The following is a 12,656-nucleotide window of genomic DNA, read 5'->3' as shown; positions in this document are numbered from 1 at the left end:
GCCTCTCTCTCTCTCTAACCTCGTGTTATAAAGGGATAGTTCAACATTTTGGCAAACTGGCCCATTGCCATAATCCCTATAGTCATAGCAGTAGGTTCGTTACCTTTAATTGTCGGTGCAAGCTATTTTTAGAACGGCGGAGCAGAGCCATGAGCTGCTCAGAGCTACACTACGGAGGCTCATTATGGGATTTCTTGGTTTCCCTCATCAAACTCATCAAATACACAATCCAACAACTCCACAACGCTCTGGTGGACAAGTTGTGACCTGCACATTCACCACGCTATGAGATAATAACACAACGTTACCAGACAGAGTTGTTTTAGAGGGAAATACAGAGACTGCTTGATGAAAAACTGTCCCTGAAGGCAACGCGCATCAGTGGTTTTGCATGAATTTCCCTCTAAAACAACTCTGTCTGGTAACGTTCTGTTATTATCTCATAGCGTGGTGAATGTGCAGGTCACAACTTGACCACCAGAGCGTTGTGGAGTTGTTGGATTGTGTATTTGATGAGTTTGATGAGGGAAACCAAGAAATCCCATGAGCCTCCGTAGTGTAGCTCTGAGCAGCTCACGGCTCTGCTCCGCCGTTCTAAAAATAGCTTGCACCGACAATTAAAGGTAAAGAACCTACTGCTACAGTATGACTATAGGGATTATGGCAATGGGCCAATTTGACAAAATGTTCAACTATCCCTTTAAAACCTTCGCCTCCGTCCGTGAGTCTGTCTCTGTGGTTCTGATCTGATCCGAGCTGAAAAGATGTGATATGCTTTCTGTGTGTGTGTCACCAGAGGAGGTCTGTGACTCACATCCACTGTAAAACCTCTTATAAGGGTGTGTGTGTGTGTGTGTGGCTGTGTGTGTCTGTGTGTGTGTGTGTGTGTGGAGGATAAGAGGCTTTGATCAGAGACAAGATTGTAAAACCGAACCTTCGTGTTATTATTTATAGAAAAGATATGAATTCAATCTTTTCATTGTTAAAGATGAAAGATGTGAGTCTGTAGTAAAGAGGAGGAAATCCACACGGCATCATGTTTGTATAAAAGACATTTATATTTATAGAGATTTTAAGGTGAGACACTAAAATTTAAACTAACAGATTTCACCATGAAATCCATATCACTCACATGAAGACAAATATTTTTTGTATTACAAGTTTTGTCAAATGTTATGTTTAAATATGTAAATTAGGCAATATCTAATTAAATATGCACTAATTTGCATATATTTCCAGAACAGAAATCTGAACAATGGATGAAGCTACTTTTAAAATTCTTGTTTTATCTTGTTGACATATTAGAGTCAGAGGGGATTTTGGATATCTCTTTTTATCACTCTGTAAATGAGAAAATACTGTCACCAGCCCTAAAAAAACATCAAATGTCTCCATGTTTTTTAGTAATAAAATGTTGTATAAATGAGGCTGTGAATGATATATCAACAATCCCCTCTGTAAAAACCTTCAGAATATAGAAAGGGATCAAACTGGAAGGTTTGGTGTCTGTAAGTGCTGCTGAAGTGGAGATTTCTAGCTCAGAGTCTGAGTCTGAAAAACTCCTTCTGAGAAAACGGCCTTTAAAGACTTGGACTGTAAAATTACATAGATTGTTATTGTCAATCGTACTTTTACGATTTGTTGCTGATACGAAGGAAATGACGTCATTGTTCAGGAGAGAGAGAGCTTTACAATGATACTAACTTTTGGTGAATTTAGGAGAAATTTACAGACGAAAGCGACAAAAAGAAGTAAAATAAAAACCTTAAAGTGGATTTTCTACCATTTCTTTCCACTATTCTGAAAAAAAGACGTGATAAGGAAGCACAATAGCCCAAAATCTCAAAATTGATCAGTGCATGAAAAACCAATGTTTTTACCTGTCGTGTCTCACACCTTAGTGATAATTGACATAATTAACAGTTTAACGGAGCGAGGAAGGTGAGAGTTTATTGGCTGGTTATTTCACCAGATACAAGAAAAACAAACTCCGTCAAACTAATTAAAGTTAATTAACAATCAATATTGAAGTTGTAGGTGAGTAAACAGCAGCAGAGACTCCAGGTGTCATGGTAACAGACACCCAGAGAGCAACATCTGGCCCAACAGCTGCTCAAATTCACATCACAATGTTTTTTTTTTTGTGTGTGTGTGTGTGTGCATACGATTTAGCTCTGAATATCAGAGAAATATTAATTACACCATTAATGTGGATTTAATTAGTCTCCAGCTCTGCAGAGACTCACTGTTCAACTCTGTGATGTCATGTGGACTTTTCTTTTTCAAATTTAAGTTTAAAGGGATAGTTCAACATTTTGTCAAATTGGCCCATTGCCATAATCCCTATAGTCATAGTAGCAGTAGGTTCGTTACCTTTAATTGTCGGTGCAAGCTATTTTTTGATGAGCTGCTCAGAGCTACGCTACAGAGGCTCATGGGATTTCTAGGTTTCCCTCATCAAACTCATCAAATACACAATCCAACAACTCCACAACGCTCTGGTGGACAAGTTGTGACCTGCACATTCACCACGCTATGAGATAATAACACAACGTTACCAGACAGAGTTGTTTTAGAGGGAAATTCAGAGACTGTTGATGAAAAACTGTCCCTGAAGGCAACGTGCATCAGTGGTTTTGCATGAATTTCCCTCTACAACAACTCTGTCTGGTAACGTTGTGTTATTATCTCATAGCGTGGTGAATGTGCAGGTCACAACTTGTCCACCAGAGCGTTGTGGAGTTGTTGGATTGTGTATTTGATGAGTTTGATGAGGGAAACCAAGAAATCCCATAATGAGCCTCTGTAGCGTAGCTCTGAGCAGCTCACGGCTCTGCTCCGCCGTTCTAAAAATAGCTTGCACCGACAATTAAAGGTAACAAACCTACTGCTATGACTATAGGGATTATGGCAATGGGCCAATTTGACAAAATGTTGAACTATCCCTTTTAAACCTTGATTTCCGGTCTGCTTCTTTATTCCAGTCCAAACACACAAACATACACACTCATTAGGTTAATTAGTGATGTAAATGACCTGTAGGTGTGAATGTGAGTGTGTGAGGGCGTTTGACCCTGTGACCTGGTCCAGGTGATCATTAAGTCCAGTCTTCAGTCAGAGTCGAGTTGTGTTGTCGTGTTGTCGTGTTGTGTTCAGGCTTCGGCTTCTTTAACACAAACCTCTGACCTCATGTCTGGTGCTTTCATCAGCTCTTATTTTGAAGGGGCCTATCTGTGTTCTGCAGGAGGCGTTCAGGGTTTAAAAGGTTTAAAGTTAATCTGTTGGACGGAAACTGGAGCTGAGTGTAGATCTGGTCTGATCTCTGCAGGAAACTCAGAGATAAAAACTCAGGATTCAATTGGATTAAAAAACTCTTTTTGCAGTGAGTTTGTAAATGAGGAAACAGAAGAAGAAACTCAGAGCTGATGATGAAAGATGAAAGAAATAAAAAGATGTTTTTATGAATAAACCAGGTGACTCACTGTTAAACTGTTCATCCATAAGATCAATATTCTCTCTTTTTTGTTATTAAACCCAAATACTTTTTTCATTTTCATTCATTTCTTTATTTATTGAGTTGGGACAATGCACATTCATCAACATTAATGCGTTAAGCATCAGTGTAAATGCGCTGGACTTAGCACAACTGCTAAATTTCAGCCGTAGTCCCAAGGCAGGTTCCTAGACATGAATATAAACACAGCAGACTTTAAAACCTCGCAACAACACATCATACAAGGAACAAAACAGAACACAGACAATTTTAACCCACAGTTACAGAACAATGTACCAAAAGCCCTGGGAACAGGCACCAGATTAAAAGCAGTATTTAAGCTATATGGGTACATGTCTGATTTGTTTTTAACGAGTGTTTGAGATTTTTTTTAAAGAGTGAGTAGTTGTCACAGTTTCTGATGTGTGATGGTAACTTTCATTTTTTCATTTATTGGTTTATTTGAGATGGGACTCCACATATTCATGAACATACAAAAAAACAATTATTTGCTGTAAATATGTCGGATTTAGCTAGAAAGCTAGTTTCCATCCGTGGTCCCATGGTACACAAACAAATAAAATTACACTCAGACATTTAAAACGATAGACAATAACCTCCATAGGGTGTTAGCAGCAATTACAATTACATTGTTGCAAATTGCTCAGCAGGTGACGATGCTAGGCAACGCATTGCCACCTGCAGAGAAAGAAAGGAGAAAGAAGAAAGAAAATAAAAATAAATAAATAATAATGCAGGTGACAATGCTAGGCGACGCATTGCTTGTTCCAGGACTGTGTTCCTCTCACAGAAACGACCATTTGACAAAATTTTGTTCTACGCCTCGGTACAACATTACAATCACCTCTTGTTAAAGCTCTGGTTCTTCGTCTTTTTTTTCTTTCTTTTTTTTCTGAATGAATTCATTCAGTGGTCGGGGGCAAGTGCATTTAAAACTTTGAAAATGAGGCAAACATCCATAAAAATCTGATAACTGTCGAGGCCAAGAATGTTAAACTTTTTTTTAGGGCTGACCCAAAAAAATCGAAGCTCCGAAGCTTCGTTCGTTGCCATGGTAATCGATCATGAAGTCCGTGATCGATTGTTTTTTTTTTCTTCCTTTTTTCCTTTTTGACACCGGTTCTCATCGGCAATTGTTACATTAAAATGAGTAGGCGACTTGGCATCCTGGAAACCTGCTTGATTTATGAGATATGCAGTGTTTGTTTGCCATTACTTTCATTATTTCCCGCTACGGTAATGAAAATGAAGAGGTTTCCTGTCCAAAATCTTAACTGCCTTTTTGAAGAGAGACTTGATGGGTTTTAATATACTTTCTGTTGTGTGTGTCCACAACGTTGTAAAACAATAATTTATGTGTGAGAATATCATGGCATGCATATAAACTTTAGCCGTCTTGGAGGTAAAACCCAAACCCAAACTCTCTGAGGTCACAGCGTCTGCAGATGATTCTGATATTTACATGTTGAATCCCTGGAGAGAAAGAAAAGGAGTCAGAGTTTGATGATGTTTGTCTGGTTCTGGTTCTGGTTCTGGATCTGCAGCTCTGTGGTTCTGACCCGGGCGACTCCGGCTCGGCGTCAGTCACCGAGCTGCACTGACAGACTGTCACAGTAAACTGAAACTCTGACAGAGAGACAGAGAGAGTGGAGGAGTGATGAGTTTCTAAACGGCCCTGTCACCGTGGGCAACTGTCAATCATCAGCCGTCGACAGTGTGAGCTGCAGAGAGTGTCAGCTGAGGGGGAGGAGGAGGGTGCTGTCACTTTACACCAACAGAACAGAAACAAACAGCAGCAAAAATAATATCAAACTGTTTTTATTTTTGATCAATATTGTGAATCTGATCAGCTGATACAGAGTCAATGAGTCGTGTCCAGTTTATGGTGAAATGTTCCTTTAAGTTCCAGATGAAACGGTGCATTCAGACCCGTCTGTCACCGGAGCATCAGGATGTTCTGCTGCATCAGTTTCATCAGGATGACCTTTGACCTTTTCATAGGCGACAGTAGGGATGTCACGATCATAGAATTTCTTGGTACGATTATTGTCAGAGAAATAATCACGATTATCATGATTATTATACATTAGTTAATTTCACAACACTATTAATTAATAGTCAAAATATAATTATATTACTAATTATTTACACAAAATATTTTAAGTATCTTTTAAAATATGACCAATTATTAATCATCCAGGGGAAGTGTTTGAAATATTCAAGACCATGACCATATTTGGAGACATGTTGAGATTATAATGGGTGTGTATTGCACGGAATGTTCGTGTTAGAGTGCGTGACATCATCGGTCAGAGTGGGAGAGAGCCCAAACAAATTCCAGATTTTTTCTCTTTCCACGCTCCTCCCGGACACAATTTACACTCTACACACATGATTTTTTCCATATTTGTAGACAAACTCGTTCTGTCTTTCACCATGTGCTCAAAATATCTGAGAGACTTACAGAATTTGAGTTGTCAGCCTCTGAGTGCGGCCACGTCTGTCTCTGCTCCTCATTGACTCCAATACAAAGATTTTCTGAGAGTAGCAGTACGGACCGATGTTTTAAACTCGCAAGTGTCTCCAAAATATTTACTGTAGAAACACCAAAATCGCACCAAATCGTTCAGGAAGTCCTTACAGCGATGACGGTCTGTGTTTTTTTCTGATAGGAGCTACCGTTTTGTCACAATAAGTCCAAATGTGAGACCAGTGCAGAGGCAGAAAATCGCTCTTTTTCTCCACGTTTCTGTCTGCCTCTATCGTCATTGGCAACCACCTCGAGTTGCCGTGGTAACCTCTGATTCTCAGGCCAGAGCTCGTTAACATGTTTATAAACACACACACAGATATACACAGGTAACCTAATGTGGTTACAGCTCCTCCATATCAGAGCTCAGTGAAAGATGATCATGTGCCTGATCAGCTCTGTTTTGGTTTTTTACATTTCACATTTTACATTTGTTCCTCCTTTGTTTGTATTGTGGCTTGTCCTTGGCTCCGCCCACTCACCTGTGACCTGTGTGTGTGTGTGTGCGTGCAGGTGAACCTGAGCAGCCATCAGTACCTGTTCACGGTGCAGGTGAACCCATCTGAGATGCCGTGTCTCTGTCTGCGTCACGACGTGGACGCTCTGGTGTGGCAGCCCCGCCCCCAGGAGCCCGGCGCCATGTGGGAGCACGTGGCCACGTTCAACGCCCTCGGTGAGACACACACACACACGCACACACACACACACACACACACACACACACACACACACACACACACACACACACACACACACACACACCACACAGCCCTGAGTGGTGCATTCAGGTGCTGACACAGTAGTAGGACGTCTGGGGTCTCCCACTGACTGTCCCAGGCATAGATATAAGAACTAGATGACTCACCCACCGCTGTTTCCCAATGACACAGCGTAGCCAGTACGGCGGCCATCTTGGGACGGGCAACTCTCTCCCTCAGAGCATTAAGCCTCTGCTGCATGTTCTGCTATAATGACCATAACTTGCTCAGTTTTTATCCGATTTCAAAACGGTTTGATTTTTTATGAAAGTCTATGCAGTTATGATGCAGCATACTTAAAATCACGGATCATTTTAATCATGTACTTTTTTTTGTAAAAGTAACATTATAGTGACATTATGCAAATAGTTAAAGTAATAGCTACATACTGATTTATTTTTCACAGTTATGAATCGTTTTTTTAGTGCAGATGACTGGATCACCTATCTACTGCACTGTAACTGCAGCTAGAGTCAGAGCAATTTGCCCGTTCAAATATGGCCGACTGTGAGCTGCGCCTGCGTGTAGTGCGATCTACCCCCTTGGTCCCAGGGGTCAGGACCATGGATGTATTATATTAACTGGATACCGGACTGGAAAATGGCCGCCGTTCATTTCAATGGAAGCTGCTCGCCTGGCGCATACGCCGAAAAAGTTTCTGACTTCCGGGTTTACTTCCGCGTTATCGGGCCCATAGAGCATGCGCAGTTGAGTCACCCCCCATAATGCTCTGCGGTCTCCCATCATGCACTGGGGCAATGAGAACGAGCAATCGCCGTTCTAGTTTTGGCGCTGCGCGTTCATGTATGTGTTACTTGTGGATTTAAGGAATGAGTATTAAGACTTTTACAGGACTCACACGGACTTTAAAACAAAGATAATGATTTAAAAAGTAAGACGGACGATCGTAGGTTTACTACGGTCGTTTATATGATCGTTAAATCGTTTTGACAGTTCATTAATATACGATGTTACACTGAAAACGAATTAGTCCGAACCTGTAAGCTTAAATCACAATGGAAAATACATAATTAACTGTATTTTTGTTAAACATGACAGAGATGACCCCAGAACACCTCAAATAATGTAATGAGGGCTTTGCTCTTACCTTTTTTATATATTTAACTTGCTGCACAGTTCACCAGTTGTATTTACAGGACGTTGGTGGAGGTATTATAAACTTAGTCACACCTGTTTTGTTTTTATCAACCACACTGTGATTAAAGACAGTTAGAGCTCTTTGGCAAATGCATCTTCCTTTTAATAATTGTCTGTACTGGCTGTGTTCATAGTTTCATCATCATCATTAAGCCTTCAGGTGGAGACTCTTTGTAATTCAACAGTTTAATTTACAATATTTCCACAACACGCAGAATATCAGTGTCCACTAATACAGCTGTTACAGAACCAGACATTTTAATTAAACACGAATGCCCCAGACACAGTTGCAGATGTTGGATTTGGTAGAAGAAGAAAAAAGTCACAAGCATGTTGGTTTTTTTCCGAACAATTTAATAATATGATTATGAGTTTAAGTGATCATGTAGCATACTGACACTGAACAAACACACACTGACGACGGTGAGGAGGATGAGGAGGTCCACGGTTCTTCCTCCGGCCCCGGTGAAGACGGGGAGCAGCTGCACCGTCAGGACACACACCGACACACACCGACCATGGAGGAGTCTGGACAAGTCTCGGTTTACATTTGACCAGCTTGGCATTAATTAAACCGTAAAATAAATTAACGTTGACGTTGTGAACGGAGCAACAGGTGTTGAACATCAGCCGCGATGAGACACTGTTGACAGACACACACACATTCAGCATAAATGACTTATCAAGCTAAAATTACTGAAAAATATGAGTTTTACAGGAGCAGCAATGTAAAACAGTCCGGTTTCACGTCAGTAAATGCAGTCACTACGAGGCGATCTCATCAATTAAAACGTTACGTTTAAGAATACGAGTTGACAAGAGACTAATAACAGACATTAACTATCATAAAGTTAAATTAACTCGATGTGACCAAACAAAAACTCACCTTTGAGCGGTGTTTTCCACTTTTCTGAGTGATTTTAGCACCGGGCACCGTCCGTCTCGTTAGTTTCAGGCATCCTCGGTCCCGAGACACACACGACCGCGCACTGCTGGTGCACGGACACAGCCGTGACGTCACGGCCAGAAATGAGACTTTTCTGTGGCTTTTCTGGCCGTTAGAAAACATTTTGACGGATAAAAAGTCCATGACTTAAAAATATAGAATACAAAGATTAGTAATTAACGGAGGTTACAGCTGGAGGTGTCCTGTGAACAGTTTTACAGGCTTCTCTTTTACTATTGCGGTCTATGGGAAAAAATCCTTTTTGGGCCCCATGGGATTTTTTGTTGCAGTACCACGGGTGGCCACTGGAAAAAATCGGCGTGCCTGCTGAGAGGATTACAGGGGGGCTGGTCAGCAAGGGGGTAGATCGCACTACACGCAGGCGCAGCTCACAGTCGGCCATATTTGAACGGGCAAATTACTCTGACTCTGGCTGCAGTTACAGTGCAGTAGATAGGTGATCCACTCATCTTCATTAAAAAAACGATTCATAACTCTGTGAAAAATAAATCAGTATGTAGCTATTACTTTAACTATTTGCATAATGTCACTGTAATGTTACTTTTACCAAAAAAAGTACATGATTAAAATGATCCGTGATTTTAAGTATGCTGCATCATAACTGCATAGACGTTCATAAAAAATCAAACCGTTTTGAAATCGGACAAAAACTGAGCAAGTTGTGGGCATTATAGCAGAACATGCAGCAGAGGCTCAATGCTCTGAAGGAGAGAGTTGCCCGTTCCAAGATGGCCGCCGTACTGGCTACGCCGTGTCATTGGGAAACAGCTGTGGGTGAGTCATCTAGTTCTTATATATATCTATGCTGGTCAGGACCAAGAAGCAGCATTTTGTTCTCATGTTGTCACCTCCTGATGATGTCATAACACAAGCCCCGCCCCCGACCTGCTAAAAGCTTTTCTGTTTGACATTATTACTGAATTATTACATCTTTTTGTTCCTTTTTAAACTTGATTTCTAATTATTTTAATCCTATTCATGTTATTTATTATGATAATTTTTTTTAATTGTTAGTGATTTATTCATTCATTTTAATTTACGTTTTTATTTATTTATTTCTAAACTCTTTTATTGTCAATCTGTTTCCTTTATTGTCATATCTATAAAAAGCACTTTGCAGGACAGAAAATCTATTAATTCATTTCTTTGAATAGTTTCAGTATTGAAGTGAAGTGTGTCTGTTGGTGTGTGTGTGTGTGTGTGTGTGTGTGTGTGTGTGTGTGTGTGTGTGTGTGTGTGTGTGTGTGTGTGTGTGTGTGTGTGTGTGTGTGTGTGTGTGTGTGTGTGTGTGTGTGTGTGTGTGTGTGTGTGTGTGTGTGTGTGTGTGTGTGTGTGTGTGTGTGTTGGTGTGAGTGCGTCACAGCTGCAGTGACGTGTGATGTGCCCCTGAGCAAGGCACTCATACCCTCAACATGAGGAGCTGAGTCACGGTGTCTGTTGTCTTCCCTCAGTCTGTAGAGAAACATGAGCTGGTGATGCGTTCAAGGACCAAGAACTTCACGTTACATCATCGTCTAATGTCACATTATAGATCTGTTTGTTATAATCTGTCCTATTAGAGATTATTATACCAGGGATATCAATATACTGTATATCAAGGATAGATAGATGGATGGATGGATGGATGAATAGATAGATGGATGGATGGATGGAGGGGTAGAAATAAAGAAAGAGAGAAGTAAAAAGACAGAAATGGGGTAGAAGAAAGAAGAAAAAGAGAAAAAAGCGACAGAGAGAGGGGTATGATAGATAGAAAGAGGTAGATAGAAAGAGATAGAGAGGGGTAGACAGAAAGAAAAAGAAAGAAGTAAAAAGACAGAGAAAGAGGGTAGAAAGAAAGAAAGAAAGAAAGAAAGAAAGAAAGAAAGAAGAAGACAGAAAGGGGTAGAAGAAAGAAAGAAGAAAAAGAGAGAAAAAAGAGACAGAGAGAGGGGGATGATAGATAGAAAGAGGTAGATAGAGATAGAGTGGGGTAGAAAAAAGAAAGAAGTAAAAAGACAGAAATGGTGTAGAAAGAAAGAAGAAAGTAAAAGACAGATAAAGGGGAAAGAAAGAAAGAAAGAAAGGGATAGATGGATGGATAGATGGATAGATAGATAGATAGATAGATAGATAGATAGATAGATAGATAGATAGATAGATAGATAGATAGATAGATAGATAGATAGATAGATAGATAGATAGATAGATAGATATTGATAGTATATCTCTCTCTCTCTCCTCAGGTTACGTTCAGGCGTCCAAACGTGACAGGAAGTTTGCGACCTGCGCTCCGAACTTCTCCTACGCCTCGTTGTGCGAGTGTCTCCGCCGGGCGTTCATCTACCGGCAGCCGTCGCCCGTGGAGACGGTGCTCTTCAACAGGAAGCAGGGGCGGCAGGTGGGTCAGGTCGCTAAGCAACAGGTGGCGAGCCTGGACTCAGACAAAGCCATCCTGGGCTTCAGAGCCACCAACGAGAGACTGTTCGTCCTGACCTCCAGTCACCTCTTCATCCTGAAGGTCAACAACGACTAGTCAGCTTTCATCCTCAGAGGAAGTCGAGTCATTCCACAGAAGAAGAGTTGGACAGGAAACTGGTTCTGGACTCACTCTCATCATATATATAAATATATAAATATATGAGCTGAATCTTTTGTAAACAGAGTCAGAGATTAAACCTTCATCAACTCACTGGTTCTCATGAATCATTTTATTTATGATCAAAGGTTCATAACAGGTTATATGATGTTTGTGTTCTGGTGTCTCCTCCTCTGTGTCTCTAACCCTCCTCTCCTCCATGTGCATTTGTTTCCAACTAAGCCGGTGAGAAATCAATCCATAGACCAGAGCGGCATCTGAGAATGACTGAGGCATTCTGGGTAATTTAGGCGCAGCGCCCGGGATCCCTCCATTGAAAAGTTCAGCCTTTCAATGTAAATAGCTTGTTAAAAGTTGGCTATTAACAGGCTATTTACAGACAACACTTAGCCAAAACCTACCTGGTGATTCGACCAAATACGTGTAGATGTCTGGGTCAGACATTTCTGGCCACTGTGTGGGGTCATTGATCATTGTGGGAGGCTAAAGGAGCATACCGCTAGATTCATTAATTGTAATTTTTCAAGAGAGCGTGAGCGGTGGGTTTCAAAGAGGGTGTCAAAATAATTATGAGACATAGTGCTACAAAAGAAACACAAAATAAAACATTCAAATTGAGTGCAATGTAAAAATGCCGGGTGCTGCCCCTAAATTACCCAGGATGCATCAGTCATTCTCAGATGCCGCTCTGGTCTATGGAGCGGTGGATAAGGTTATTTATCATCTACCATGTTACCATCATGTGTATATCTGTGTAGTCTTATCTGTCATCAACAAGAGATTAGGGGTTACGGGTTAGCGCGTTAACGTTTGTGTGGCGGTGTCGCCATGGAGACGAGAGCTGGGACACCGGGTCGGAGGCTCTGATCTTACAAGGTTGGTTTTCAGCCAAGAGACGCTCCATTCTCCCTGGAACTAGTTACAAGGCATTGATTTAACCAGAACTAGGACTCTGGAGCTGGAGACAAGGGACACATGGAGCTGAGTTAAGGTGGAAATACTAAAGAGTTCCTCTTTCATAGATAAACTCCGGTGGCTCTGAAGGCTGAAGGCTGGGGTTCTGGTTCCAGTCCTGGTCCTGGTATCCACCTTTTTCCGAACGTCCAAAATCTAAAGCTGGTTTTACTCTTCCGGTGGAATTTTATGTTTAT

The 12,656-nt window shown here is 41.1% G+C and overlaps 1 protein-coding gene across 1 annotated transcript in view; it reads left to right on the top strand.

Moving 5' to 3' along the window:
- nudcd1 (NudC domain containing 1) overlaps positions 1-11,579 on the top strand; it is a 33,887-nt gene extending 22,308 nt beyond the window's left edge. Inside the window, exons 9-10 of the mRNA XM_083981460.1 lie at positions 6,558-6,717; positions 11,153-11,579. Coding sequence (XP_083837586.1) covers positions 6,558-6,717; positions 11,153-11,442 — 450 coding nt within the window. The 3' untranslated portion in view covers positions 11,443-11,579. The remainder of the gene's footprint in view (positions 1-6,557; positions 6,718-11,152) is intronic.
- The last annotated feature ends 1,077 nt before the right edge of the window (positions 11,580-12,656 follow it).

Source organism: Trachurus trachurus (assembly GCF_905171665.1).
Source record: "Trachurus trachurus genome assembly, chromosome: 11".
Taxonomy (NCBI): Eukaryota; Metazoa; Chordata; class Actinopteri; order Carangiformes; family Carangidae; genus Trachurus; species Trachurus trachurus.
Note: the sequence above shows the minus strand (reverse complement) of the source record. Positions and strands in the feature narration are given on the sequence as shown.